This window comes from Delphinus delphis, chromosome 9, assembly GCF_949987515.2.
Source record: "Delphinus delphis chromosome 9, mDelDel1.2, whole genome shotgun sequence".
In the NCBI taxonomy this organism is placed as follows: Eukaryota; Metazoa; Chordata; class Mammalia; order Artiodactyla; family Delphinidae; genus Delphinus; species Delphinus delphis.
The window spans coordinates 100,466,630-100,494,564 of NC_082691.1; the positions used below are offsets into that span (position 1 = coordinate 100,466,630).

The 27,935-nt window shown below is 64.5% G+C and overlaps 1 protein-coding gene across 1 annotated transcript; it reads left to right on the forward strand.

Annotated features, from left to right (window-relative positions):
- The first annotated feature begins 294 nt into the window (after nt 1-294).
- On the forward strand, nt 295-27,751 carry LOC132430573 (SCO-spondin-like). The gene is given in 76 exon segments (XM_060019816.1): nt 295-344; nt 573-731; nt 1,122-1,176; nt 1,179-1,209; nt 1,331-1,415; nt 1,417-1,508; nt 1,945-2,000; nt 2,276-2,447; nt 2,673-2,913; nt 3,326-3,387; nt 3,390-3,469; nt 4,290-4,407; nt 5,062-5,132; nt 5,134-5,240; nt 5,281-5,485; nt 5,683-5,848; nt 6,083-6,198; nt 6,200-6,318; nt 7,117-7,306; nt 7,427-7,521; nt 7,752-7,889; nt 7,891-8,006; nt 8,333-8,464; nt 9,108-9,220; nt 9,222-9,330; nt 9,429-9,491; nt 9,494-9,536; nt 9,589-9,658; nt 9,661-9,703; nt 10,043-10,195; nt 10,309-10,402; nt 10,468-10,637; nt 10,843-11,076; nt 11,284-11,499; nt 11,950-12,168; nt 13,016-13,124; nt 13,192-13,415; nt 13,547-13,699; nt 13,812-13,933; nt 14,014-14,215; nt 14,319-14,552; nt 15,061-15,123; nt 15,126-15,193; nt 15,323-15,377; nt 16,270-16,362; nt 16,689-16,859; nt 16,862-16,912; nt 17,777-17,979; nt 18,179-18,389; nt 18,392-18,408; nt 18,450-18,570; nt 18,706-18,785; nt 19,732-19,901; nt 20,518-20,564; nt 20,675-20,866; nt 20,959-21,129; nt 21,389-21,511; nt 21,514-21,588; nt 21,921-22,017; nt 22,128-22,255; nt 22,258-22,302; nt 22,661-22,827; nt 24,040-24,164; nt 24,401-24,447; nt 24,718-24,766; nt 24,768-24,970; nt 25,215-25,290; nt 25,292-25,350; nt 25,487-25,603; nt 26,132-26,248; nt 26,374-26,556; nt 26,702-26,829; nt 26,932-26,959; nt 26,962-27,052; nt 27,156-27,202; nt 27,521-27,751. Coding segments are annotated over 76 exon segments (9,054 nt in total). The 3' UTR covers nt 27,730-27,751.
- The last annotated feature ends 184 nt before the right edge of the window (nt 27,752-27,935 follow it).

Below are 27,935 nucleotides of genomic sequence, written 5' to 3' on the forward strand. Positions count from 1 at the left end.
ACACAGGAAGGGGATTGTTTCCAGGGAGAGCTGGCCTCAGCTGGCCTCTGAGGGGATTGCGCCATGTGCAGGCAGGTCCAATCTGGTTCTGGGCAGCTGGGCATGGGGCTGAGATAACACCTCCCCAGTGCCACGGGCCTCACGCTCGCTGTCTCAGGCCGCCTTGGACACACTGACCCCAGGCTGCAGTAGCAGCAGTGTGGGGCTGGGGAGGCCAGCCCCAGCCTCTGCTCACCTGCCACAGCATTGGCTCCCCAAAGCCTCACAGCCCCCAAAGGTGACCTGGGGGTCGCCATGCTGCTCTCTGCCCTCCTCTGTGGGATGGCATGGGCACTGGCTAACGGGTCAGCAGCCCACCCTGGGGCTCCTCGGACTAAGGTCCTTTTCCTCCTGCCGCAGGCCCAGGCCCCTCTGGGGCATCCAGACTCCTTCCCGCACCCCCTTCTCTCAGCCCGCATAACGTAGCCTCCCCCTCAGCTAACTAACTCTCCACGGGGAGTGGGGTCACAGGATAGGGCCTCCCGGACAGATGCGGACAGTGGTCGCAGCTGTCGCTCCCCATCTATGGGCAGGCGGTGGTGTGAGTGGACAGAGACCATCCTGGTGGAGGAGGAAGTAACCCCCCGTCAGGAGGACCTGGTGCCCTGCACCAGCCTCCATCATTACCAGCGCCGGGGCTGGCAGCTGGACTTGACCTGGAGTGGCCGTGTGGGGCTCTGCCCCATCTACAAGTGAGTGACGTGGAGGCTGGGCTACCTGCCAAGCAGGAGAGAGCCGTGGGGTGACATCCTTAGAGTAGGGGAGGACTGAGCGGTGACCTGGAGAAGCGGGCATTTGGGAAGCAGGTCGTGGGTGGGCTCCAGAGGGGCGGAGCGTGGGGGTGGGGGATGAGTGGGCACTTCCGTGGGCAGCGCAGGGAGAGTCATGATGCCTGCTCCCCGTGACCCCCTTCAGTCCGCCTTCCCGAGATCATTCTCGCTTTGGAAATGGAGACCAAGAAGGGAAAATTACACGATAAAGCCTCTCAGAGAGTAGGTGACCAGACTGAATGTCCCAGGCCATTCCCAGGGATGGGGCTGAACACTAACATCTTCTCCCCTCCCCTTACCTGGTGGACCCAGGCCCCTGGAAACCAGGCCTGCTGCACGGAACCTGATGGTGAGGGCTTGCTGCCCAGGCTAGGGAGGGGGGGCACCCACTGCACCCTGGGTAAGCACCTGAGATTAGCCCAGATCCAGGGTTGCCTGGAGGTGGCAGTCCGCCTGGGGAGGGAAGTCCGGTCCAGGCTGACCGTCTGGCTCTGCCCATTCTCTCTTTCTACCCACCACAGCCCTTGCCGAAGCCAGCCTTGAGGGCCACTGCTTTGCCACATGGCTGTGCCAGCCGAGGGCAGGCTCAGCTAACGCTTCTGTGGGGCCTGGAGGAGTGCTGAGCCTGGCCTTGGGGACACAGCTGGTGGGACGGCCACTCCCAGCCCTGCCACAGCTGCTCCAGCCACAAACTCCCCGGTGGGTCCACAGACCCCAGCCTGTGGGAAAGGCACAGCCCCGGCCGTCACCTGCTCCCCTGACAGGCAGTTAGAATTCTTTTATTTTTTAATTATTTATTTATTTATTTTTGGCTGCGTTGGGTCTTCGTTGCTGCACGTGGGCTTTCTTGTTTTTAGTTGCAGCGAGCGGGGTCTACTTTTCGTTGCGGTGCGCAGGCCTCTCATTAAGGCGGCTTCTCTTGTTGCAGAGCACGGGCTCTAGGCACGCGGGCTTCAGTAGTTGTGGCACACGGGCTCAGTAGTTGTGGCTCGCGGGCCCTAGAGTGCAGGCTCAGTAGTTGTGGCGCACGGGCTTAGTTGCTCCGCGGCATGTGGGATCTTCCCGGATCAGGACTCGAACCCGTGTCCCCTGCATTGGCAGGCGGATTCTTAACCACTGCGCTATGAGGCTGCAGCCCAGGATGTGTGCCATCAGTTGCTGGACGGTCCATGCAGGGAATGCCATGTCCAGGTACGGGTGGGGGTGCAGGTGGCATCAGGCACTGGAGCGGTGGGAAGGGGGAGTGCTGGGGAGCTGCCAAACCGGGCACCTGGTCCAGGCACCAAATTGCTTTGGGCCGTCGGTCAGGGCGCCCCCTCTGGGAGGCTCCTATATATTATCTCTAAGGTCCCTTGCAGTGTTCACCTGTTTGGTTATAAACCAGGGCGTTTTGGAAGCAAGAGGAGGGAGGCGCTGATGAGTACTGGAGAAGGCTGGTTGGCTGAGGGGCTGTCCCGGTTCGGCAGGTGCCCCCTGCTGAGTACCACGAGGCCTTCCTCTTTGCCTACCGTGCTGGGGCCCCAGCGGGCAGTGGGCGGGAGGAGCGGCTGGAGGCCGCGTGCCCCACCTTGGCCAGCTACGCCCAGGATCGTGCGGCGCGACGCATCCACGTGCGCTGGAGGAAGCCCGGCTTCTGCGGTAGGGCTCCCGCCTGTCCCTCCGTACACAGCCTCTGGCCTCCCCACCCTGTGGAACTGGGAACTGACCGAGGGCCGTCACGTGGCTCCTGTTTCCTGAGGGGTCCGCCACCCCCTGAGCGCCCCTCTCGGGGGGCTGCCAAGGCCTGCTGGCTCTCCAGCGGCAGCGGGATCTGACGGGAGGAGGGAAGCTCCTTGGGCCTCACAGCCACTCCTGTACCCGCAGAGCGCCTGTGCCTAGGGGGCCGGCTGTGCTCGGACTGCGCCTCGGCCTGCCCGCCCAGCTGCTCGGCAGTGGGCGAGGGGGGCGAGGGGTCCTGCGGGGAAGAGTGCGTGAGCGGCTGCGAGTGCCCGCCCGGCCTCTTCTGGGACCGCGCCCTCTGTGTGCCTGCCGCCCGCTGGCCCTGCTACCACCGACGCCGGCGCTACGACCCCGGTGACACCGTGCGCCAGCTGTGCAGCCCGCGGTGGGTCCACGGGCCTTGCTGGCCTTTTCGCTCGGGTTGGAGGCTCCCTGGTCCCCTCTGATCCCTCCCTTATGCTATCTCCTCAACCTGCCTCCCTTCTGGGGCCTCCCTCACAAGAGACCTGTGACCTCTCAAGGCATAAGTAACGGCCCTGCTTAAAAACCTAGCCGGTGACCTCCATCAGTTGACCTCTAGTGCTAACGGGGAGAAGGGGGTGCTGGGGGAGGGAGGGACCAGGGTTTTGGGGGGGTAGGAGGGCGTCTCCAGCTCGGTCTCCCCCTCCACCCCCTCCACTCCACCCCCACCCCCCTCCACTCCATCCCCACCCCCCCTCCACTCCACTCCACCCCCACCCCCCGCCTCCGCCGTGGGGCCGATCCGGAGCGCGCTCTCCAGTCCCTCGCGCCCACAGCGTTGGCCAGGACGGCCGCTGGCTCTGCGCGCAGGCGCCGTGCCCCGCCGAGGGCGCGGTGGGCGGGACGGGCATTACCTCACCTTCGATGGGCGGAGCTTCTCCTACCGCGGCCGCGCAGGTCGCCGCTTCAGCCTGGTGCAGGTGTCCAGAGGACCAAGTCCGGGAGCGGGGTGTCGTGCCAGAGCGGGGGCCCTCGCAGGGGTGCTATGGGGGAGAAGGGACTGTAAGCAAACCACTGAATAAACAGAACACACAGTCGTCCAGGGAAAAGCTGAGAGAGAAACGACTCTGGAGGGAAGATGGCAGCCGCAGACCCACAAGCCTGCCCTTTGGGTTCTTGCCTCCTCCTTAGGTTCCTGTGAAAGTCCCGCCGTCATCGCCACCCCAGCCCAGGGGCCCAGAACAAAACCCAACCTCACGGTCCTTTCTCACACACGGGACAGCTGGGCTTGTCACACGCTACTTCCTGTAAAACAACCCCAGGGGAAATGAGGGTCCTCCTTCCTCCCAGCCCTCCCCCAATAAAGTTAGGTGACTTCCCAGCTCCAGGCCCAGGCCACCTTCTTACACACATAGGCACAAACAGGAGCTCGCACATGACATGCTCACACGTGTGCACATAGATTTAGCGTGTGTGTGTGCACGGGCACACAGAGATGAGCATACATACCCACAGGGAGGAGGGAGAGGAGACATGTTGCCCAAACATGCACACACACACCTCCACATGCGGGTGCACGCGAGCACGCACACACACACGCGCACACGCACACACGCGTCACATATGCCAGCCCTTGGTGAGGATTAAGCCCCTTACCTCACAGAGTCTGGCTGGCTGGCAGGCGGTCAGCGTACGTGCTGCGTGGAAGCTGCCCCAGTGTGTGCCGTTGGTGACCAGTAGAACAGGAGCTGCTCTCAGGGTCTGCCCCACCGCCACCATGTTCCTCACCATCGGCCCCAGGACTTCGTAAAGAGGCCGCTACTGACTGTACTGGAGCACGGGGACTGCAATGCTGGGAGCTGCCTCCACGCCATCTCGGTCTCCCTGGGGGACACCCACGTCCAGCTCAGGGACTCAGGTGGCCTCAGCTCTCAGGGTACCTACCTACCAGGCCTTCTGCTCCCAGCAGCCCTCTGGAGTGTGGCTCAGGCCCCAGGGGCCTCCTGTCATCTCTCCTCTCCCTGTGGACTTGGGCTCTGTCCAGCACCCTCCATCCACACTGCCCTGTGGTTCCTGAGCCCAACTCTCCCGCGACTCCCTCAGCCCAAATCACTGCCTCAACTTCCCCCTCACTCTGCCATCTCTGAAGCAGACATAAAGTCCTGTGGAAATTTCCCAAGGCATCTTCTGCCCCATTCTGAGGGGAAAATACAATTCATAATGTTCTGAGGGATCTGAAAGGCCTCTTGGGGTGACCGAGGCAGGCAGGCCCCTCCCAGCTCTGGACAGCCAGGGCCCAGTCCCAGCCCCTCCTGCACACTGACTCCAAGGGCAAAGGCAAAGTGGGTGCGAAGGGTCACGTGGGGGTTGTAGGTGGGATGCGTGACCTCCCAGGGGTCACTCCAGTTCCCCTTGCTCAGGGTGGGCAGCCCACCATGACACAGGCCCTGCCCCCTCCTGCCCCAGGTCCTTCCCCTTCTCACAGCCCCATCCTGCAATGTGCCCTCCCCCCACCGTCATCAGCCCAGCCCAGCCCTGTGGGGGTGGCCCCCTCACAGACCCCCTATTGCAGGAGCAGTACTGGTGGAAGGGCAGGATGTGGTCTTGCCCTGGAGCGGCTCTGGGGGCCTCAGCGTCTCCCGGCGCCTCTTACACTTTCCTGCTGCTGCGCTGGCCTGGGGCCCGTGTCCTCTGGGGAGCGTCTGACCCTGCAGCCTACATCACCCTGGACGCCCGCCATGCCCTCCAGGTGTGCCAGAGGGCGGGTGAGTGGCTGGGCAAAGCCACAGAGGGCCTGGAACCAGCAGGATGACTTCCTGACTCCTGCTGGCAACGTGGAGACCAGCATTGCCGCCTTTGCTAGCAAGTTCCAAGTGGCAGGCGAGGGAAGGTGCCCCTCGGAGGACAGCGCCCCGCTTTCCCGCTGCAGCACCCACACTCAGCGTCACATTTTCGTGGAGGCAGCCTGTGCCATCTTGCATGGCCCAGTCTTCCAGGTAGCCAGCTTGGGGGCACTCCTCCTGTTTGCACCTGGAAAATGGGGTCAATACCTGCCCTGTCCTCCTCCTGGGCTACCGGGAGGGCCCTGGTGCTGTGCCAGGACAGCTGAGCACTGGGAGGTGGCAGTGGGGACCAGAGAAGACAGGGGAATCCGTGCGGGAGGTGCCGACCGCCTTCCTCATCTCCCTCCAAGGAGTGCCACGGGCTGGTGGACAGGGCACGGTTCCACCTGCGCTGCTTGGCACCTGTGTGTGGCTGCACCCACGGCGGGGACTGCCTGTGCCCCGTGCTCGCTGCCTATGCTCGGCGCTGTGCCCAGGAGGGTGCCCTGCTTTCCTGGAGAGACCAGACCCTCTGCCGTGAGTCTGCTCAGCCGGCCAGCCCCATCCCCAGGCTCTTTCTTCCAGCACCTTCTAGGAATGGCTCAGTGGGATCCAATGGCTTTGCAGCAGGGGAGGGTCCCCAGAAGGACCTCTGACCTCGGCAGTTTGGTGGGTTTGCCTTCTTTCAGAGACGTAGGGACTGTCAGGTCCGGAGGGGTGGGCAGAGCAGCAGTGGCAATGCCCCTGACCTGCATGCATCTCTGTGCCCAGCTGTCCTGTGTCCCGGTGGCCAGGAGTACCAGGAGTGTGCCCCAGTATGCGGTCAGAACTGTGGGGAGACTGAAGGCTGTGGGGAGCTGGGCAGCTGTGTGGCCGGTTGTAATTGCCCCCCTGGGGCTGCTTTGGGACCCTGAGGGCCAGTGTGTGTCCCCCGGCTCATGCCCCTGCCAGCTTGGGGCCCATCGCTATGCCCCTGGCAGTGCTACCATGAAGGACTGCAACCACTGGTAAGAGCACACACCCGTGGCGGGAGGCAAAAAGCTTGGGGGTGAAGAGGTGGAGCTTAGAGAAAAGGGGCCGGGGATGTAGCTCTGTGGGTTCCGGGCCGATGGCATGCACGTCAGAATGACAAAATGCTGATAACTTGCCCTCAGTTGTGGAGCACTTCAGGGCCTGTAAAGCGCTTTCACGTATATTACCTTATTTAATCTTACTTTATTCTTACAATAACCTAGTAAGGTAGGAAGAGGAAGAATTGTTCCCATTTTGCAGATGAGGAAACTGAGGCTTGGATAAGCTAAATAGCCTGCAGAGTCACATAGCTTGTTAATGATGAAGGACTAGAACCCAGATCTCTGAATTCCAGGTGAGTGTGGTCCAGAGGCTCTTCAATGGGTTAGGAAGTAAAGGCAAGTTACAGACCTACAGGGGCTGTGCCGGATTCAGGCTTTGGTGGGTGAGAGTGAGACTTCAGCGAAATCCTTTTCCTACCTGTGCTGGGAGTAGGGTTGTTCAATATCTCTGCCCCTCCCCAGAGCCCAGAGAATGGCCTCTATTCGAGTTGGGGCAGGAAAGGGTGACAGTGTCTACCCCAGGTATGGCCAGGTGCTGGAAACACTTCCTGTGCTTGTGACAACTGGGGTCGGGGGTGAGACGCTCAGGTCTCCAGTGTCAGAGCTGGATTTTCCCTCAACGTTAGGGGCTCCAGACCCCTGGGATCCTGAGGCTCTCCCAGGGCAGGTCAGGGGCCTGGAAGTGAGTCTGGGTTTGGGCCTGGCCCTTACCTGCCTCCCCACCTCTGGCAGCATCTGCCAGGAGAGGGGCCTGTGGAATTGCACTGCTCAACGCTGCGCCCCACCACGGGCATTCTGCCCCCGTGGGCTCGTCTACGTCCCTGGTGCCTCCCTCCTCACCTGTGACAGCCCCAGTGCCAATGGCTCCTGCCCCCCAGGCAGCATGGGGGGCTGTGTCTGTCCCCCGGGAGCCGTGCTGCTGGTAAGTCCTGGAGGGGGCTACCCGAACCAGAGCCCAGCCCTGACCCCTGCCTGTGTGTAACTGGTGTGGGGGGGATCAGGCAGTCCGCCAAGAAGCCGTTTGTCCCCGGCCTCTGCTCAGGATGAGGGCTGCGCACCTCCCGAGCTCTGTCCCTGCCGTCACGGTGGGCAGTGGTACCCGCCCAACGCTGCAATCCAGGAGGACTATAACATTTGGTATGCCCAGCCCGTGACCTGTAACCCTGTGACCTAGTGACCCCTGGCTAGGGGCTGGGATGATGGTGGGTGCGATATCCAGACTGGCCTGGACAACCGGAGTCCTCAGCATCTCTCCAAACTGAGGGTCTGTCTGGAGTTGCTTGGAATCTGGACCGGCTGCCTCCCCCGGATACAGTTCCAGGTCCCTGTTTTCGTGAATCTGTCTCCCCTCTCCCCGTTGCCCACAGGGTGTGCCAGGGTCGGCAGTGGCGCTGCACGGGCCAGCGGTGTGATGGACGGTGCCAGGTACCAGGTACCCCCCACTATGTGACATTCGATGGGCTGGCCCTCACCTTCCCCGGGGCCTGCGAGTATCTGCTGGTGCGGGGCCAGCGGCCGTTTCACAGTCTCTGCCCAGGACCTGTCCTGCAGGGCCAGCAGCATCACCTGCACCAAGGCGCTGACCGTGTGCCTGCAGAGCACCGTTGTGCACATGCTGAGAGGTGGCTGTGACATTGAAGGGTGACGTTGCCAGGGAGGGGCACCCCAGGTGGCATCACAGCTGCTTGGGTAGCTGAGGTCTGGGGTTCCCTGTGTCTCCCCACTGCTAACCATCGGTGCAGTGGGGCTGGTGCCTCTTCTCTTGGCTGGGAATCATAATTCCGGAAGGCTCCATGAAATTAAAGCCCAGAGAGGTCTAATGACTAGCCCCAGGTCACACAGCTAGAGAAGCAAAGGAAAGGTTGCAGGGGAGGCTAGGAGGGCCTCGTGGGGATCTTGGAGCCCCTTTATTCCAAGGCTGAGCCTGAATGTCTCTCTCTCTCCACAGGCCAGGCAGTGACAGTGAATGGGGTGAGTGTAACGCCCCCCAAGGTCTACACGGGCTCCGGGCTGAGCCTGCGCCGTGCTGGCCTCTTCCTGCAGCTCGCCACCTGCCTGGGCCTCACCCTGCTCTGGGATGAAGGGCAGCCCCCGCCCCCAGCCATCTGACCCCCACCCCGAAGCTCCCCACAAACTGTTCCTCCTTCTCATGTGTGGTCAGAGTCTCCAAATTATGTTTTCATAATTATATTTTTCTTCATTATGAAAGCAATACCTCCTCACCAAAGAAACAGTTTAAAAATACCAAGTTTTAGAGAGAAGAAATAAAAATACATTTCCTAACAGCCCACCACCCAAACCCAAGCAGTTGGCGATTTAGAAATAACCGTTACTGAGAAATCAAAGGAGATCAAAATAACCCCCACTGTGGGAAAAAGTCGCCTGCACTGAGGCCTCTGGGGCTGGTGGGTGTCACAGGCCGTCCTGGAGTCTGGAATCCTGCCCTTTGGAGAATTTCCCTACCGCCCCCCCCAACCTGGGTTTAGTTCGGAAGGTAAGCTCTCACTTCTTGCCCTTAGCCCCCCAAAGGTAGGTCTCTTCTATCCCCACCAATCATCACCCCCGAAAGAGGGAGCCAGCGTCCCCTGGTGGGTGGTGGTACTTACCTGGGAAGGTCAAGCAGGCCCACATAATAGGCACCTAGGTCTTCTCCCAGCCCCCTGCCCTAAAGAAGGCCTCCGGGATCCTGTCTCCACAATCCTTCCCCCGCTGCCCTCTCCGCCCGGGCACCCGGGTCCTGGTGCAGCTGTGCCCCGAGCTCCGCGGCCGGGTGGCTGGGCTGCGTGCAGACTTTGATGGAGACGCCAGTAATGACCTTCGGAGCCGCCAGGGAGTCCTGCCTGGAGACCACGGCTGAACTGGTTGCCCACTCCTGGTGCCTCAATCCTCTCTGCCCAGAGCCAGGGGACCTGCGGCACCCCTGCGCCGTGAGGATGGGCAGGAAAGGGGGAAGCGAGGAGGGGCAGCTGCGGAAACCCGGGGTGGGGGGGTTCGAGAGGCTGGGTGCTGCGGAGGAGTCTGGCTGGTCCACCGTGGTGTGCCCAGCTGGGCCCGCGCCCGCTGCGGGGTGATGCGGCAGCCGCTCTTTGCCCGGTGCGGTGCGGAGGTGCCCCAGAGCAGCACTTCGAGTGGTGTGTGCGTGACACCCGCAGGTGAGAGGAGCAGGCCTGGGGAAGGGCTGGGCCCGAGCGCTCCCTCCCTCAGATGTGATTCAGGGGGCGACTGTGAGTGTCTCTGCTTGGCCATCGCCACCTACGCAGACGAGTGTTCCCGGCATGGCACGGGATCCACGTGCGCTGGCGCAGCCAGGAGCTGTGCCGTGAGTGCCCCACCCTGGGTCCCAGATGCCCAATCCCACCACACGTTCAGCTCCTGCTAGGATACTTCTAGCCTGAGAGCCAGCCGTTCATTCATTCAAGGGCGAATACGTGTGGAGCGCTTACTGTGCGCCAGCCACTTCCCTAGATGAACCAAACACGATGAAATTGCGGCTCTGTGGAGCGCGCACGTGGCACATAGCCTCGGCAGGGGCTCGGCAAGGGTCTGCGCCACACACCCCCGTGCCCTCCTGAGTGTCGCTCAGGCTGGCTCGCCTGCTGCTGTTGCACCCTGGTGCCCTTGCACCTCAGGGACCCAAGCCTCTCTCCTCTCCACCCAGCTCTGCAGTGTGAAGGGGGCCAGGGGTATGAGGCCCGTGGCCCCATGCGTCCCCCCCCAACCTGCCATGACTACGGTCCTGAGCCTGGGTGGCACTGCCAGGCCGTTGCCCGTGTGGAGGGCTGCTTCTGTCCTGAGGGGACTCTGCTGCACTGTGTGTACGGTCAGAGTGGGCAGAGGGGAGGGGCCCACAAGGCCATGGTGACAGGGCTGGCACAGAGGGCTGCCGCGCCCCTTTTGCCAGAGCCCTGCCCTCTGTGATCTCAGGAGGAGTCTGCCTGGAGCCGGCTTCCTGCCCCTGCGAGTGGCGAGGCAGCTTCTTCCCCCCGGGCACCGTACTGCAGAAAGACTGTAGCAACTGGTGAGTGGCGGGCCTGGGGGGAGCCCTGTGCCCTGGGCTGGCTGAGCCCTGGACACTGTCCTCAGCACGTGCCAGCAAAGTCAGTGGCTTTCTGGGGATGATGGTAGCCACGGGGAGGAGCCGGTGCCTGGCTGTGCGGAGGGAGAGGCCCCATGCCAGGAGGGCGGGCACTGTGTGCCCCACGGGTGGCTTTGTGACTACCAGGATGACTGTGGCGATGGCTCAGACGAGGAGGGTGAGTGTCCCGGGTGGCAGTGGCCGAGTGGCGGGTTAGTCCTTGAAAGTGTAACGGAAGCGTGCGTCCTAGGCGGCTTCCTAAGCTGCCGCTCCTGTTACCAGCAGCTGCGACTTGTGGGCAGGGCTGTTCTGGTTTCTGGGTTTGGGGGCTTCTCTGGGACCCTCTGTTGGCATCCTCAGCCTGCCTGCCCTCCCCACACCAGGCTGTGACACCCCAGGCCGTGGGGAGGGGCAGACGTCTTGCAGCTCCGGCCACTGCCTGCCCCTGGCCCTGATCTGCGATGGGCAGGACGACTGTGGAGACGGGACGGATGAGCAGGGCTGCCCGTGCCCCCAGGACTCATTGGCCTGCGCTGATGGGCGCTGCCTGCCCCCCACCCTGCTCTGCGATGGGCACCCTGACTGTCCGGACGCTGCTGATGAGGAGTCCTCTTGGGGTTAGCGGTCCCTACCCCGGACTCCAGTCCACCAGGTGTCCCCTTCCGAGAGACCCATCTTGTGGGTCCCCACCTGCCTGCCTCCCCTCCTTCACCAATCCAGCTTCCAGCTGAGAAATGGGCACCTGTGGGTGTGTGAGTGAGGGTACCCCAAACAGTGAGGAGAAGGGGCAGCGCCCTGGGACCAGCGCCTTTCTCTGGCTACAGGGCAAGTGAACTGCACCCCTGGGGAGGTGTCCTGCATCGATGGTGCCTGCGTGGGGACCATCCACCTGTGTGATGGAATCTGGGACTGCCCAGATGGAGCCGACGAGGGGCCAGGGCTCTGCCCGCTCCTCTCTCTGCCCACTCCCCCCGCTGGTACCTTGCCTGGCCCCTCTGCTGTCTCCAGGGAGACTGCACCTACTCCCCAAGTCAGCGTCAGCCCCGGTGAGTCTCCTGGAGGGAAGGGGGTGAGAAAATGGGGTCTGGAGGCCTGGAAGGGAGGGGACAGCGCCTCAGAGGGAGGCCTTGGGGCAGATGCTGGGGATGGGAAGGAGCAGGGCCCAGACTCAGCCTCCTGGAGACACCGGAATGAAGGAAGTGAAGAGCGTTTGCGGGGGACTGAAAGAGTCCAGACTTTATTCCCAGAAGTTCAAGGTCCCCCTCTAAACCGACTGGCGTCTAACGGGAATTCTTGGATGCGGCGGGAGAGCTTTTGGAAAACCAGTAGGGCAGCAAAAAGCGGGAGCGGCTGGACTTGGGGAGGGCCAGGCGCAGGTAGGGGGCCGGAAGGGCCTGGAAGGGGAGCGGAGCCGGAGGCGGTGGAAGGGCCCGGCGGCCTGCAGGCATCCCCGGGCGCCCCGCCGGGGTGGAGCGCGGAAGCCCCCGCAGCGCCGCCGTGCGGCCTCTTCGCGAGCGGCGGCGGCAGCGGCGAGTGCGCCCCGCGGGGCTGGCGTTGCGACGGCGAGGACGGCGAGCACGGCCGCGACCGGCTCTGCGCGCCGCACCTCCCGCCCTGCGCCCGCGGCCCGCTCTGTGTGGCCCCCGCGCAGCTGTGCGACGGCGCCGCACACTGTCCCCACGGCTCGGACGGGGACCCCGGCGCCTGCGGTTCGGGGTGGCGCTCGCTAGAGAGCGACTTAGGTCTGGGGGCCGCCGAATCTGAGCGAGTTTTGTCCTCCTTGAATCTTTTCCCGGAAGCTCTCTTTGAACACTCTTGCCCGCCCGCCCAGCCCCGGGGGAGAGAAGAAAGGGCCTTTGTCTTTGCCCGTGTGGAGGGCTGCTTCTGTCCTGAGGGGACTCTGCTGCACTGTGTATAGGGTCAGAGTGGGCAGAGGGGAGGGGCCCACAAGGCCATGGTGACAGGGCTGGCACAGAGGGCTGCCGCGCCCCTTTTGCCAGAGCCCTGTCCTCTGTGATCTCAGGAGGAGTCTGGGCTGGATGGATTAGAGGGTGGGCAGTGAGTGGCTCTGCCGCAGGGGGTGGGGGGCAGTTTTGGGGGGGCTCCCCCCAGCTTCTCCCTACCAGGCCTGGGGGTCCCCTCTGTGTCCCCGCGAGTCAGACCTTCACAGCCTGGCCACCTGGTGGCAGCTGGGCGCTGTCCACAGGCCCCATCTCCTCCCCTGTGGCCTGCCCCTCCTGGACCCCTCACAAAGGTGTCTGAGCCAGGCTGTGTCCCCTGAGGGTTTTGCCTCATACCCCCAGCCCGTGCCTCCGGCTGCCCCGCTCTCCTCTGCGGCCTCCTGCCCCCCTGCGGCAGCCTCTTCCCCTGTGGTTTGGCTCCCCAGCTGTGCCTGAACCCTGAGCGGCTCTGCGATGGGCTCCCCGACTGTCCGTAGGGCGAGGATGAGCTGGGCTGTGGTAGGCACCCTGTTCCCCTGATGGAGGCCACGGCTGGCGGGGCCCTGGGAGGTGACTCTCACTCCCACCTACCTGTTTTCTCTCCTCTTCCCTTCAGAGGGGCTGCCAGTCCCAGGAGGCCCCAACAGGACAGGGCTTCCCGGCCCAGAATACTCCTACCCGGATGGCCTCTGCCTCGGTTTCCAGCTGGTGAGGGTGGGGAACGGGTGGTGTGGAAGGTAGAGCCGCTGTGCCCCCAAAGCGAAAGTCGCCCTGACCCCGTTCCCTCCCCAGGGGGCAGCCTGACTGTGAATTGGCGGGGGAGGCAGGGCCCTCCTGGGAAGAGCAGTGCTGTGAGGCCTGGGGCCCCTGGAGCCCATGGGCGCCATGCAGCCAGACGTGCGGGCCCGGGGTGCAGGGCTGCAGCTGCCGCTGCTCCCCGCCCAGCCTCCCGGTGCTGCGGCACTGCCCGGGCCCCGAGCACCAGACTCAGGCCTGCTTCACGGCCGCCTGCCCAGGTGTGGGGTCCTGGGCACCAGGAGGCCAGTGGGGTGGGCGGGGCCTACAGAGAGCCGGCGGGAGGAAGGCACTGGTCCCCGGCCCAACCTCACGGCCCACCTCCCCACCGGTCGGCCCTTTCTCCTCACAGTGGACAGTGAATGGACCTCCTGGTCTCCCTGGTCCCCATGCTCTGAGCCATGCAGGGGCACCATGGCCCGGCAGCGGCAGTGCCGCCCACCCCGGAACGGGGCCCACACCTGTGCCGTGCTGCCTGGGGCCCCTCCCAGCACCCGCCAGACCAGTGAGTGGACGGGAGGAGGGCAAGGTGGGTGAAGTGTGGAGGGGCTGCTGGTGGGCGGCTCGTCCCTGAAGGGGACCCACCCTCGATGACCTCTGGTTCGGCTTCATCTCAGGACCCTGCCCTCAGGACGGCTGCCCCAATGTCACCTGCTCCGGGGAGCTGGTGTTCCATCCCTGTGCCCCTTGCCCTTTGACCTGTGATGACATCTCTGGTCAGGCCGAGTGCCCCCTGACCGCCCTACAGCAGCCCAGGTAAGGGAGCTCTGGGCCTGGGGTACGGCGGGTATGTCTGCCGGGACCGAGCTCTCCGCAGAGAAGCCTCGCCCTGGGCCTTCCCTAGGCTGCTGGCGCCCCACAGGGCAGGTGCTGGGTGACGAGGGGCGGTGTGTGTGGCCGCGGCAGTGCCCCTGCCTGGTGGACGGCACCCGCTACTGGCGTGGGCGGCGCGTCGAGGCCGACTGCCGGCTCTGCATCTGCCGAGATGGACGGCCCCGGCGCTGCCGGCCCAACCCAGACGGTGCCGGTGAGGCCCCCCCGGCCCTTCCTGAGGGGTCTCTGGTCTCCTCCCAGACCAGCCGGTGGCGCACCCTGCCCTGCTGTGGCCCTGACTCTTGGCCCTCCCTCCGTGAACTGTGGCTGGTCATCCTGGCCTCCCTGGACCGAGTGCCTGGGCCCCTGTGGGAGCCGCAGCATTCAGTGGTCCTTCCGGAGCGCCAACAATGCCCGCCTCGCTGGCCGAGGTCGCCAGCGCTGGGGCATCCACCGCAAGGCCCACAGCTACTGCACCCGCCAGGGACCTGCGGGGACCTTGGCCTCACCTCCAGCTCCCACGTGGGAAGCCGCCTGTGCTCAGGGTGCTTCCACGGGCACCACGGACCCCAGATAAGGACCCCCGCACTCTGTGCCCCTATTAGTCTAAACACCAGGACTCCCAGTGCATCTTTGGGGATCCCTGGCCTTCTCCTGCATCAGTTTTATGCCCTGGAGGTCCAAAAGGGGGTGCAGGGGGCCCACAAGCCCAGGGACGGGTATGGGCCCTCTGGTTTGCACCTTGTGCCTCTGGAGGTACCTGGGGTGAGGCTTGTAGGCGGAGTAGCCACACCCGCCTGTCCAGTCCCCTCTGGGGCCGCTCCACTGGCATAGCTTGCTTCCATACCCCTCGCTTGGGCCAGCTGCAGTTTCTCGGGTTCGGGGTGGGGTCGGGGTGACGGGGTGACCAAGTGTCCCCGTTGGCCCAGGACTTTCCAGGTTCTATCACTGAAAGTCCTGAGTCCTGGGAAACCCCTTGCTCCGGGCAAAACAGAATGGGGCGGTTGCCTAGCTGAGCCACTCAGCAGGTGAGGGGCGGCCCTCCCTCCCCAGGTGCCAGCCGAGGCCCCGCGAGGGTCCGCCGAGTCGGGGATCGCTGGCGAGAGGGCCACTGCAGGGCTGCCCGTGTCTGCACAGCAGCACGTCACGTAGCTCCCACTACTGCCCGCTGGGCACCTGCCCCCAGGCGAGGGGGGAACAGGGGCCCTGGGGCCAGGGCGGCGGGGGCGGGGCGAGGTGTGTAGAGGCCAGGGTCGCAGGTCGGGCCAGGTAGGTGGCCAGTTCAGCACGTCTGGCCTGACTCTTGTGCCCGCAGGACTGGGTTCTGGTGGAGGGATTGGGAGAGTCATGTTGCCACTGTGTCCTGCCTGGTTAGTGGATCTGCGGGGTAGCAGAGGGGCCCCAAGGGGAGGAGGGTGGCGAGGACTCAGAGCGAGCCACAGGTGACAGCGCCGAGTGGGGGGCACCGGCTACCCAGCCTCAGGGTGATGGGAGCCTGGGTCCTGGATGCTGGGGAAGGAAGGGGCCCTCGGGTGGGACTGGGGGGAAGAGTGCTCGCTTGTCTCTGCTCTCCTAAGGCCAGGCCTCAATCTCTGCCCGCCTCCTCTGACCTTTTTGGGGTTTTGCATCCCCTGTGAGGTCACCCTTGAGGACACTTTCTTTTCTCTGGTTCTGCTGGGCCAGATCTGGTTCCTTCCCTGTTCCCACTAAGAGCAACCATGACAAAGTTGGGCTTTTCAAGAGCATCTTTACTTGGAAACTGAATTATAAATAAAACAGGAAGATACAAAGGCTCAGAAACTGATGTGCCTTTGGGTCCAGATTCCATATCTTAAAAGTGCACCCATAGGCTGCTGAGGTTAGGAGAGAGCCCGCACGCACAGTTGTACAGGTGGTTCACTGCACAAGTTATGTGGCGAGTGGGGGCTAGGCTCTAGCCTGGAGGACCGCTTCCATCCAGAGATGCCCTTTTCTTGTGCCCACAAGGGTACCCAATTAGCGACAGCAGCCCTGGATTAGGAACTGCAGCCGCTCGGTCCTGGCCCCTGAAGTGGCTTTGGACTGGTGGTTTTATTCTACGTTAAGTATTCAGTGGAAGTGAAAACCCCCAACTCACAACAAGGGAAAGAGGATGGGCTTTTCCATCTGGGGAGCTGTTCTCAAAGCTCCTGGGAAGTCGTGGGCGAGAAAGTGCCCCAGGAAGTAGAGAGAGGTCAGGGAGCTGGGCCAGGGGCTGGTGTGAGCCTGGGTCTCCCCACGCAGGAGACAACCACACGGTCCGCATCATGGCCTCTCCAGCCCCAAGCCCCCGGATCGGGGCCCCTCTGATCACCTACATTCTGTCTCCCCCCAGAGGTAAGGGCCACGGGCTACCGTAGGGCGGAGGGGGGCTGTTGCCCAAGGGTTGTCCAACCTGGGAGGGCAACAGGATCGCTGGGCTATACCTCTTGCTTCCACGGGGAGGATGGTTTGCCTAAGCATCTAGACGTCATCCCGGCCTAAGTTGCCTCTGCATCCCTGCCTTTCCTGAACCAGCCTTCTGTCCCTGTTGACACCACAAGGTCAACTGTGTGGGCCCTTCAAATCCCCCAACTCCCCTCGTGCCTTCCTATCTATGCCCCTAGCAGGTTCCTGCCAGCCTCTGCCCTCCCCCAGCTCCAGCCCCTCTCTCATGCACCCAGATCCCTGCTATTCTCCCCTGGGCCTGGCCCAACGCCCCGAGGGGAGCCTGCATGCTTCTCCCCAGCAGCTGGAGCGCCCCACCTGGGCTGCCATCCTAAGGCCTCCTGCACCTGCTCCTGCACCTGGGCAGCAGGGCCGGAGCCCCGTAGAGGAAGCTTATACTCAGTGGCACGCCCAGCCCCCTACTTGCAGCTGGACCTGCTACGGCCCTGGAACCTCACTGGTGCGTGGGGACGGGGCAAGGGCTGGGGGAGGAGGTGGCAGACGGTGGATGGAGGTAGCGGTGGCGTTGGAGGTTGGTGGGCTGGGGTAGTGTTCACTCCGACCCCTGTCCCTCCCCCCAGGCATCGTGCTCATTTGACTGATGGGAGGACTGAGGCTCAGCTGGGAGAGGCAATTTATGATGGAACTAGAGCCTGGAGTGGGGGCATTCTACGTTCTCCTTCCAGTTGCCTCGTCTTTCCTGAGTGTAATTCACTTCCTGGGGTGCACTTGCTTTCTGCTCAGAAACCTTGAAGCACCCAACACTCAAAACGGATACCAGGATCTGCCAGTAGAGGGCGCGCTAACCCCGTTCCCTCTGTTTTTTTCAATTTTCCGTTCTTTTTTCTTTCCTTTCAGTTAATTTTCTTCTTTCTTTTTATTTTCTGTCCCCTGGTCCTCCCCCAATTCCCTCCTTCATTCTTCCTCTCCCCCTGCCCCCTTCTCTTTCGCCTTTTCTCTCTTAGATTTTTTTTTTCTGGAATGTCCACAAATTTGACAAGTGGGCTTTAAAATATTTTTATTGGAGAAAACTAAAAGGGAGGAAATACTCAAGAGAAAGATCCAGGAGACTCAAGCTAGTGTCTACTCCTTCTGAACAGATGAGGTACCCACCTCTTCCTCCACGCCCTGCCCTCACTTCTCATCCCCACACCACCCACGGCCTTGTCAACCCCTCCCTGTCACCCCAGGGACCCTGCTCCCTGAGCTCCCATGCAGCCCCATGACCTTCCCAGCCGCGCCCCGAGCTGATGCCTCTCCCAGGTGGGACCCCGGGGGAGAAGTGAATGTGCCTAGGCTGAGCTGTCAATCTCTGTGTCCCCAGGGCCAGTGCCTGGTGTGTGTCCCCTGGGCAAGCAGTGGCTGGACAGTGCACAGGGCCCTGCTTCCTGTGCAGAGCTCAGTGCCCCGAGAGGGACTGACCAGCCCTCCCACCCTGGCTGCTGCTGCAGAGCACTGAACTCAGGGCGCGTGGCTCTGCTCTGCCAGCCCCGTGACCAGCACGTGACCCCAGGCGAGTGGCGTTCAGTATGGGCCTCTGTTTTCCTGTTTGTAAAATGTTGATTGGTCTGGAAATTCTTTTTTTTTTTTAATTTTTATTTATTTATTTTTGGCTGTGTTGGGTCTTCATTTCTGTGCGAGGTCTTTCTCCAGTTGTGGCAAGCGGGGGCCACTCTTAATCGCGGTGCGCGGGCCTCTCACTATCGTGGCCTCTCTTGTTGAGGAGCACAGGCTCCTGTGGTCACCCTGGACCCCATGGAGCGAGTGCTTGGCCTCCTGTGGCCCTGCCCGACGCCACCGGCACCGCTTCTGCACCAGGCCCCCCGGCGTTACACCGTCCAGCTTGGCACTGCTGCCCCCACTGGCTTCAGTCCCACCTCCTTGCCCAGGCCCTGAGGCAGAGGAGGAGCCTTGCCTCCTGCTGGGGTGTGACCGTGAGTCCCGTGGAGCCCAGATGTGGCCTCTGCGCCCTGTGGATGCCTGCCGCCTTGCACCAGCCAAGCCCCCGCCACTCCTGTGTGGGCGGCCTCCAGAGCCGGACCCCACCCCGGGGCCTGGGGGATTACTGCGAGGGGCCTCGGGCCCAGGGGGCCGCCTGCCAGGCTCTGCCATGCCCAGGTACCTGCTGGCGACGGGGCTGGGTCAAGGGGCAGAGGTGGGAAAGCTGCAGGGAGCATGACGGGGAGAGGGGCCTGGGTGGGCCGGGGTGGGCGATCCACCCAGCTCTCTGCCTATCCTGTCCCCTCCCCCCAGTGACCAACTGCACCGCCATCCAGGGGGACGAGTCCAGCCCCTGTGGCCCTCCCTGTCCTTGCTCCTGTGACGACCTCGTGGTGAGTCTGGGCTCCTGAGGGTCACTTTGAGGGACGGCAGGGTGTGGCTTTGGGGTGTGGCCCCTCTGACCTGGGATTGACCCGCAGTGGTGAGAAGGGGCGGGGTCAGCGCCCATCAGGGTCCCACTTGCTCCAGAGAGAAGGGGGAGCGAGCCTCACCCAGCAGTCCTTGCCTTCCTTACCGCAAACATTTCTCAGTTTAAACGTTTTATGACAGAAGCAGCATAAACACATAGGCAGGGGCAATCATCCCGTTATATCATCGTAAACCCCAGGGGCGTATCGGCGCACAGGCCTTACCTCCGTGCGCGCGCCTGTGCGCCTGCGTCTGCGGGGGTGTGGGGCTATCCTCTGAGCGCCCGCCCAGGACCATGGAGAGGGACACAGGCAGGCCGCCGGGGTCTCTGTCCAGCAGCGCCTGCGCGGTGGTGAGGAAGCCGACCCGAATCAAAAATGCTGAGAGAAGGGCTGGGGAGAAGGGACGCACTTGGAGGCCCTGCTGGGACCTGTCCAAGGAGGTCGGGAGGCTCCCACACGGGGGCAGGACGAGGAGGCGGTGGGTCCCGGCCTCCCCCAGGGAGCCCCAGCGCCTTCCCAAACGCCCCCTCCCCCCAGCTTTCCAGTCGCCTGCTCCCTACGTTCTAGGAGGTCTGGGAGATGCCTCGGTCCCCACTCATCCCTCCATGGGGTCCACGTTTGGAGGCCACTCCGCCCAGGGAAGCTCCTCTCAGGCTCTCCTCTCCCTCCCCCTCCTCCCCTGGAGGAGAAACTCCGGTGGCCGCGCGGCGTAAACTGAGTGTAGAACGCAGCAGTTCTGAACTGCAGCCTCGCACCTTCTCCCCTCTGCCCCCCTCCCCCTCCACTTCATCTTCCGTCCCGGGGGCCCCTTCCCGGTCCCCTCGGCCCTGCTTTCTGCTGACCGGGGCCCTCCCTTGCTGTCCCCCAGCACTGGGTTTGGCACTGCCAGCCAGGCGGTTACTGCCCGCCGGACCAGGTGCTGAGTGCTGACGACGCTGTCTGCGTGCCGCCCAGCCACTGCAGCTGCCTGGGCCTGCTGACCCGGGAGCGGCACCGTCCCGGCGCTCAACTGGCGAGGCCCGATGGCTGCAGCTGCTGGTGAGGCGGGCGTGCGGGCAGGATGCAGGGGTGAGGCACCATGTGGGCAGGGTGAGGCACCATGTGGGCAGGATGAAGACGCAGGGGTGAAGGCACCGTGTGGGTAGGATGCAGGATGCAGGGACAGGTGCAGGGGTGAGGACAGGACTAGTCCACTTTGTGTCTCGTGCACCTGAGCTCTCCCGGTCTCAGCGGATGCACGCTAGGCTCCCACAAGCCCTGAGGAGGTGTGGCAGGCCCCCTAACCCCTTGTCTGACAGGTGGGGAAACCGAGGCAGCCAGCTCCGCAGTTCTGGGAGACTTTGGAGGGCTGGGCGTGTGCTGTGAGGGGCAAGGGGGCAGCGGTGTGGTGTTTCCTCCTTCTGTCTGGCCCCTGTCAGCAGCAGCGACCTGTGATCATTTCCCCATAGGACAGAGTCCACAGGACACCTGAGAGGGCCCTGAGTGGGTCAGGGAGCAGGGGCTGGAGGCGCTAGAGGACGGGGAGGGTGACTGAGACCTCAGAGGGAAATGGGGCCAGGCGGATGGAAGGGAGGGCCGATTGGGAGGGGTGTGTGCGGAGGACCCGGCGGGACTGAGCTGCCCTCTCCCTCCTGTGCCTGCGTGCCCCGCCCAGCACCTGCTCCGAGGGCAGGCTGACCTGCACAGACCTGCCTTGCCCAGGTATGCACCCCGCTCCGGGGAAGGTGAGGAGAAGCAGCCCAGGGGCGCAGAGAGAGTTGGGTCCAGGGGAGGGATGGCTGCACCCCAATGCCCGCCATTCGCCTCCACAGTGCCTGGAGGCTGGTGCCCGTGGTCAGAGAGGACGGCGTGCTCCCAACCCTGCCGGGGCCAGACGAGGACCCGCTCCAGGGCCTGCACCTGCCCGGTTCCTCAGCATGGAGGGGTTCCGTGCCCTGGGGAGGCGGGGGAGGCAGGAGCCCAGCATCAGAGGGAGAGCTGCGCCAGCCCCCCTGAGTGCCCAGGTGAGATGCCCCACTAGGTTGTGCCAATCCCAATAGGCTGGGACCTCTTGGGCCTCCTAAGGCCGCTGGATGATTCTGTCTTCCTGGCACAGTGGATGGAGGCTGGGGCCCATGGGGACCGTGGTCTCCCTGTGACGTTTGCCTGGGGCAGTCCCATCAGAGCCGAGCATGTAGCTGGCCCCCCACTTCTGAGGGAGGCCGGCCCTGCCCTGGGGGCCACAGGCAGAGTCGCCCCTGCCAGGACAGTTCTACTCAATGCACAGGTGAGGGCTTCTGTGGAGCTCTGGGGGGGTCCCTTGTAAGGCTAGGAGATGCTGCCTCTGACCTTTGACACCCCACATACACACTTGCATGTCACTTTCTTCGAGGGACAGCCCTTAGGTCACCCACCCCGTGGAACTGGGGCAGGGTGAAGGTCCGAGCGGGTGGTGGGCATAGCAGGAGGGCTTATCGCCCGACAGTCGGGATCCCCCAGGGTGGACCCCCTCAGCACCCACCCTCTCTGCTTCTCTCCTGCTGTAGACTGTGCAGGTGGCTAGGGTCTTCTCCCTTGTGGGCGGCCCTGCCCCCGCTCCTGCCGGGACCTGTCCCCCGGGGTCGTGTGCCAGCCAGGCTCGACAGGCTGCCAGCCCAGCTGTGGGTGCCCCTTGGCCAGCTGTCCCAGGACGGCCTTTGTGTGTCCCCAGCCCAGTGCCGCTGCCAGTACCAGCCCGGAGCCATGGGTCAGTGCCTCCCCTCCCCCTCCCAACGGCCCCCTGAGCATGGAAGCACCCGCCTGCCTGGCCCCTGCCGCTCTGCCCACAGGGGCCAACCTGGGGCTGTGGGATGGGAATGGGCAACTCCTGCATCCTTGGGCTGGTCCAGCTTGGGGCTTCCATCTCCTGCGTCCAGGATCCTGGTCCCCATGGGGTGGAGTCTGGGAGGGAGGGAGGGAGGGAGGGAGGAGGGAGGGAGGAGGGAGGAGGGAGGGAGGAGGGAGGAGGCAGGAGGGTATGAGGAGGGATTGATGGGGCTGAGCCGTCTGAAGTGTCCACCCCCACTCCTGTGTCCTCAGGGATCCCTGAGAACCAGAGCCGGTCCGCAGGGTCTGGGCTCAGCTCCTGGGAGAGCCTGGAGCCCAGGGAGGTGGCGACTGGACCGTGTGACAACTGGTGAGCCAGGAGGGTGAGCCAGGCAAGGGGGTGGACTGCCAGCCGGGCAGTAGGGCTGTCGGGGAAGCGGGCAGGGCCCTGTCTTCTGAAGCTGCCTTCCTTGTCCCCAGCACCTGTGTGGCGGGCATCCTGCAGTGGTGGGAGGTGCGGGGCTCCTGGGGCCCCTGGGAGGACGGCAGTGTTTCGTGTAGAGGAGGGGAGCAGCTGTGCTCCCCGTGCTGCGCCCGGCCACCCTGCCCCAGACTGCCCGCCTGAGCCGCATCTGCTGCACCCAGGTCTGCAGAGGTGAGTCCCAGCCCAGGCTCTGCCCTGGACACTCCGACTGAGCTGATTCCCACTTTGGCCTTTGACCCTGACTCACAGGTGCCTTTTGACCTCTCCCACGCCATCCCCACAGGCTGCCCCTTACCCAGGCCAGTGATGGGCAAGTGAAGGAGGAAGGAGGTAGACTCGGGCTGTGCTGAGGTGTGGGGGGACCACAGGAGCGGGCGTGGCACGGGCCCTGAGGGGCAGGCTCGGGAGGGTGTTGTTGGCCTGTCTGGGGGTGGGCGCCAGGGTGAGCAGAGGCAGGCCGCGGGGTGGGCGCAGGAGGCAGCGAGGGCAGCGGGGCCGGAGCTGGGCACTGACGCAGGTGCTGCCTCAGAGGCAGGCTGCCCGGCCGGGCGTCTGTACCAGGAGTGCCAGCCCGGCGAGGGCTGCCCCTTCTCCTGCGCCCACATCACTCGGCAGGTGGGCTGCTTCTCCGCTGGCTGCGAGGAGGGCCGTCACTGCCCCGAAGGCACCTTCCTGCACCGTTTGGCCTGTGTCCCGGTTAGAACTCACCCTGCCTGGAACCCACGCCTCTCCCCTTCCCTGTCAGCTCTCACCTCTGCAGACCCTGTGGCCTCTGGCAGCCTCTAAGCCTCCTGACTTAGAGCTGGTGACACTGAACCCCAGGGAGGGGAAGGGACACACCAAGTCAGGAGACAGTTACTGGCAGAGTTAGACTCAGACTCAGGTGTCCTGGTTCCTGGCTGAGGCCCTTTCCTCCTCCCTCGCTCCTCGCTCCCCGCTCCCCCGTCCCATCCTAGAAGGGCCTCTGTGGACCCTGCCGTGTCCTGGCTAAGTGCTCTGTACAGGGAGGTGCCTGGCCATCTCCGATCAGGCCCATAGCCTTGCATCGCTCACGTTCATACCCCTGACACAGGTGAACAGTCCCACTCGCTGCCGGAAATGCTCTCCTAGGGCCCAGGGCCTCACCCCTGCCCCCTACCGTCCTCCCCTACCCGCTTCCTTCTCCCCACGCGCCTTCGGAGGATGTGCACAGATGCGGAGAGCTGGCACCCGGCAGGTGGCTCCAGCCTGTGCCACTGCACTTTCTCCTGCGCTCCCCGCAGCAGTGCTCCTGTGTGCTGACTGCCTCGCTGCTGCAGGAGCTGCGAGCTGCCGGCGCTGACCCGGGGGCTCACCTGTCCATCCTGGGAGAGGGGGGTCAGCCCCTTGGGCCTGGAGATGAGTTGGGCTCAGGTCAGACCCTCCATACAGGCTGCAGCAACTGGTTTGGACCGTGGAGAGCCAGGGAGCTGCATGGGGTTCGGGGCCTGGCACTGGCAGGTGCTCCAGGGATTGGCAGATGGGAGGCAGAGGGGCAGAGACAGAGGGCAGCTAGGGCAGGAGGTGGGCAAGACCCACTGTGCCTGGGGGCAGCTATAAGCGGACACAAAGCCACAGCTGGGCCTGCGGCTGCCAAGTGGGAGAACTGTGACGGCTTGGGGGCGGGGGGCCGGGGAGGAGCTGCAGGAGGAGGGGCCCCCTGTCCACCCCCACGCCTCCTTCCCTCCGTGACGTCCAAGATGAACCCCTCTCCTGCAGACCTGCGGTGCTCGGGGCCTTGACAGCTCTCGCATTCTGCCTCGTGGCCGCTCACCCATGCCCCGGCTGAGCACCACACGCGTGCAGCTGCCGTGGGCCCTGCACGGCGCTGGCACTAGGATGACGAAATGATTGCCACACAGCCCTGTCCTCGTCTCCCCTTCTGCACAGGGGCTGCTGGAGCAGGCTGGAGGCTGCATTCCCCCAGAGCAGTGTAACTACCAGCACATCTCAGAAGAAGGAGCTGGGGTGACCCTGGCCCCCGGGGACCACCTGCAGCTGGGCTGCAAAGAGTGGTGAGTGTTGGGGGCGGGGAAGGTGGCACCAGAGCGCTGGGACCCGAGGGTGGAACAGGGACGGGGAGGGGTTCCCCGGGGCAGCCGCGCAGAGAAGGCCAAGCTAAGCCCCACGGGCCCGGTCCCAGCTTCCTCTTGCTCCAAATGAGCCCAGAGCCCAGGTTACCCCTACGTGAGCTCCCGGCGCTGGGCTGGGTCCTGCCTCCTGAGCCCACCCTGACTGCCCCCTCCCACAGTGAGTGCCAGCATGGGGAGCTGCAGCGCACCAGCCGGGGCTGTCAAGGTAACTCGGGACCAGGGGGACCAACCGTCCCCGTTTGCCCAGGGTGGAGGGGTGGGTTTCCGGGACTTGGAACTTTCATTTCTAGGACAAGGACGGTCCCAGACAAACCAGGATGGTTGGTCACCCTGCCCTGGCCCCCTACACCTCCCTCAGCCTCTCCTGTTTCCGGACCTTCCTGGTCACAAGCTGAGCCCCTCCCTCCCTATCTACTGCGGTCTCTGGGTCTGGGGGAGGGTCCCGGGAAGGATGCTCAGACGCCGCCCTTCCTAGGTCTTCTGCCTCTGAGCCGCTGGTCCAAGTGGTCACCCTGTGGGCCCTGCCTCCAGGACTGCCCTAGAGGAGCGCTGGCCCGGGGACCCAGCTGGCCTCTCCTCCACCTCGGTCCCCACGCTGGCTTCAGAGCAGCACCGCCGCCGCCTCTGTTTGGACCCCGAGACGGGGAGGCCATGGGCCGGGGAGCCAGACCTCTGCACCGTGCCACTCAGCCAGCAGCGTCTCTGCCCAGACCCTGGAGCCTGCCAAGGTGATGGGCGGGGCGGAGGCCACAGGGGGAGGGGCCTGGAATGCGGTGGAGTCGGGCCTGGCCAGGTAGGGCTGGGCCGCGTTGTTCACGCGTCCCAGCAGTCAGCTGGCCTGCTCGCCCTCCGGCTAGTCCCCAGGGCCTGCTGGATTTGAGGCTGGAGGGTCAGCAGCTAGAAGGTGAGGAAGGGGGCTCAGCTGGAGGCAGGAGGCGGGCCTGGGGACCGACTTCCACTTCTTCTCCCCAGATTGATGCCAGTGGAGTCCTTGGGGGGCCTGGAGCCGCTGCCAGGTACCCTGCAGTGGGGGGTTCCAGCTGCACTGGAGGAGGCTGCCAGGGGCCATGGGCTCAGACTGAGAGCTGCACCATGGGGCCTTGCCCAGGTAGCCGGCTCCAGCAGCGGAGGAGGGGCCAGGGGTATGGCACCTGAGGGGGATGCTGCCTCTGGCCCTGGAGGTGCCCAGGGAAGGCTCGGGACTCATGAAGTCCCGACACAGACTCCTACCTTCTGGTCCGCAGGAGAGAGCTGCGAGGCCCGGGACCCCGTGCCCACCCTGGACCGTGCCGACCACTGCCCAAGAAGCTGTGCCGACCTCTGGGTCCGCGTGCAGTGTCTGCAGGGACGGTGCCACCCAGGTGGCGGGCAGACGGCTGGGCCGTGAGTTATAGGGCAGCCGAGTGGATCTCTGAGTCACTTTCAGCAACCGGCTGGGGGTGCTGCCCGAGTGAGCCTTAGTCAAGACAGGCTGCGTCCTAAGGATGCTCTCAGGAAGCCTCAAAGTTTCCCAGGGGGTCTTCCCTGGTGGCGCAGTGGTTGAGAGTCCGCCTGCCGATGCAGGGGACACGGTTTCGTGCCCTGGTCCGGGAGGATCCCACATGCCGCAGAGCGGCTGGGCCCGTGAGCCGTGACCGCTGAGCCTGCGCGTCCGGAGCCTGTGCTCCGCAACGGGAGAGGCCACAACAGTGAGAGGCCCGCGTACCGCAAAAAAAAAAAAAAAAAAAAAAGTTTCCCAGGGTGGTGCCCACACCCAGGGCAGGTGGAGAACAGGTCGCGTGGGGGGAGGGGCGGGAGGAAGGGCGCTCCAGGGCTGCCTGAGGCTTTGGACTCCAGACGGCTAACAGAGGGATCCGTCACGTGCGCCCGCCCCAGCCCCGCTCTCCCAGGCTGCCGCTGTCCCCCTGGCCAGCTGGTACAGGATGGGCGCCGTGTGCCCATGTCTTCTTGCCGCTGTGGCCTCCCCAGCCCCAGTGCTTCATGGGTGCTGGCTTCGGCCGAGGCGGGTGGCTGCCGGCCGGCGGCCAGGCAGGGACATGGGGAGCCCTGGGTGGGAGGCTCGGGCCAGGTCAGGGTTATGGGCCTTGCTGGGGAGCAGAGGCTCTGTTCACCTGACTCTCAAGGGTCTGAGCCCTTTCTGCACACCGCTGGCACAGCACCTGTGTTAACGGGTCCCTGGTGTGCCGCCCCCACGAGTGTCCAGCCCTCGGGCCTTGGTCAGACTGGAGCAGCCGCAAGGAAGGTCCTGCGGGGGCACCGTGCCAGGCCCAGGACACGGAGCAACGGCAGGAACGTAACCTGCAGCCCTGCCCCGGTGAGCACCCAGGGCGCTGGGTGCCTGCTGTTCCCTGCCGTGCTGCCGAGCCCAGGGCCCGTCCCGGCTGATCGCCACGGCCGGCGGAGGGTCCCGAGGCAGCCCCCTCCCTGGGACACCACCTCGCTCTCTGCGCTCCCCCCAGAGCGCCCACCTGGCCAGGTGCTCAGCCCCTGTGCGACCTCGTGCCCGCGCCTGTGCTCGCATCTGCAGCCTGGCACCCTCTGCATGCAGGAGCCCTGCCAGCTTGGCTGTGACTGCCCTGGAGGGCAGGTGGGTGTGGGCACCATGCCCTGACTCTCCCGTGAGGGAGCAGGCAGGTGGGGGGAAGGGGGGATGGTCCAAGTGTAACCGGAGCCTGCCCTGCCGCGGCAGCTGCTGCGCTAAGGCACGTGCGTGCGCCCAGCTCTCTGCCCTGGGGCCTCAGCTTGACTCCTGAAGAGCAGGGTCGGGAGATGCCCCCAGGGACTCTGCTCACCCGGAACTGCACCGGCTGGTGAGGGCTGGGGGCGTGGGTGGGGATGGAGGGCGGGGCTGCTGAGAACGGGGGTGGGGAGGAAGGCGTGGCAGGCATCTGAACAAGAGCAGTGTCTTCCCAGTGTCGGCCAAGGCTGAGCCTTCAGCTGCCCCGTCGCTGGCTGTCGGGGTGAGATGTGGGCTGCCCACATCCCTGCTGGTCCCTCCAAAGCCAAGGCCAGGCTGGCCCTGATAAGGGGAGAGGGGCCTGCATGTCCTAGGCGGTGCTACCTCCACTTACCAAGCTGAGCGCCACTAGTATTTGGGAGGGTGGATAGAGCAGAGAGGTATATTCGGAAACCCAGAAGTCTGGAGGCTGCTGGAGCCGAGTGGGCAGCGCTGGGGACAGGAGCAGGGACCCAAGGGTGCCTAGTGTGGGAGGGGGGAGAATCGAGGCTGCACCCAGGGCTGACCCGAGTGGTGGGCTCGGTGGTCTTCCCTGGCAGAGTGCCTCCCCCGGAGAAATGTGGCAGCAGGTGGCCCCCCGGGGAGCTGGGGCCCTGTGAGCAGACGTGCCGGGAGCCCAACGCCACGGAGACTCAGGGCAGCTGCAGTGCGGGGCAGGCCCCGGGGGACCCTGGTGCGTGCACACCACTGCGAGTGCTGGCACCACGGGCGCCCCCGCCCGGTGACACCACAGCCCTCCACGCCCCCTAGCCCTTCTTTTTTGTTTGTTTGTTTTTTTCGGTACGCGGGCCTCTCACTGTTGTGACCTCTCCCGTTGCGGAGCACAGGCTCCGGACGCGCAGGCTCAGCGGCCATGGCTCACCGGCCCAGCCGCTCCGCGGCATGTGGGATCTTCCCGGATCGGGGCACGAACCCGCGTCCCGTGCATTGGCAGGCGGACTCCCAACCACTGCGCC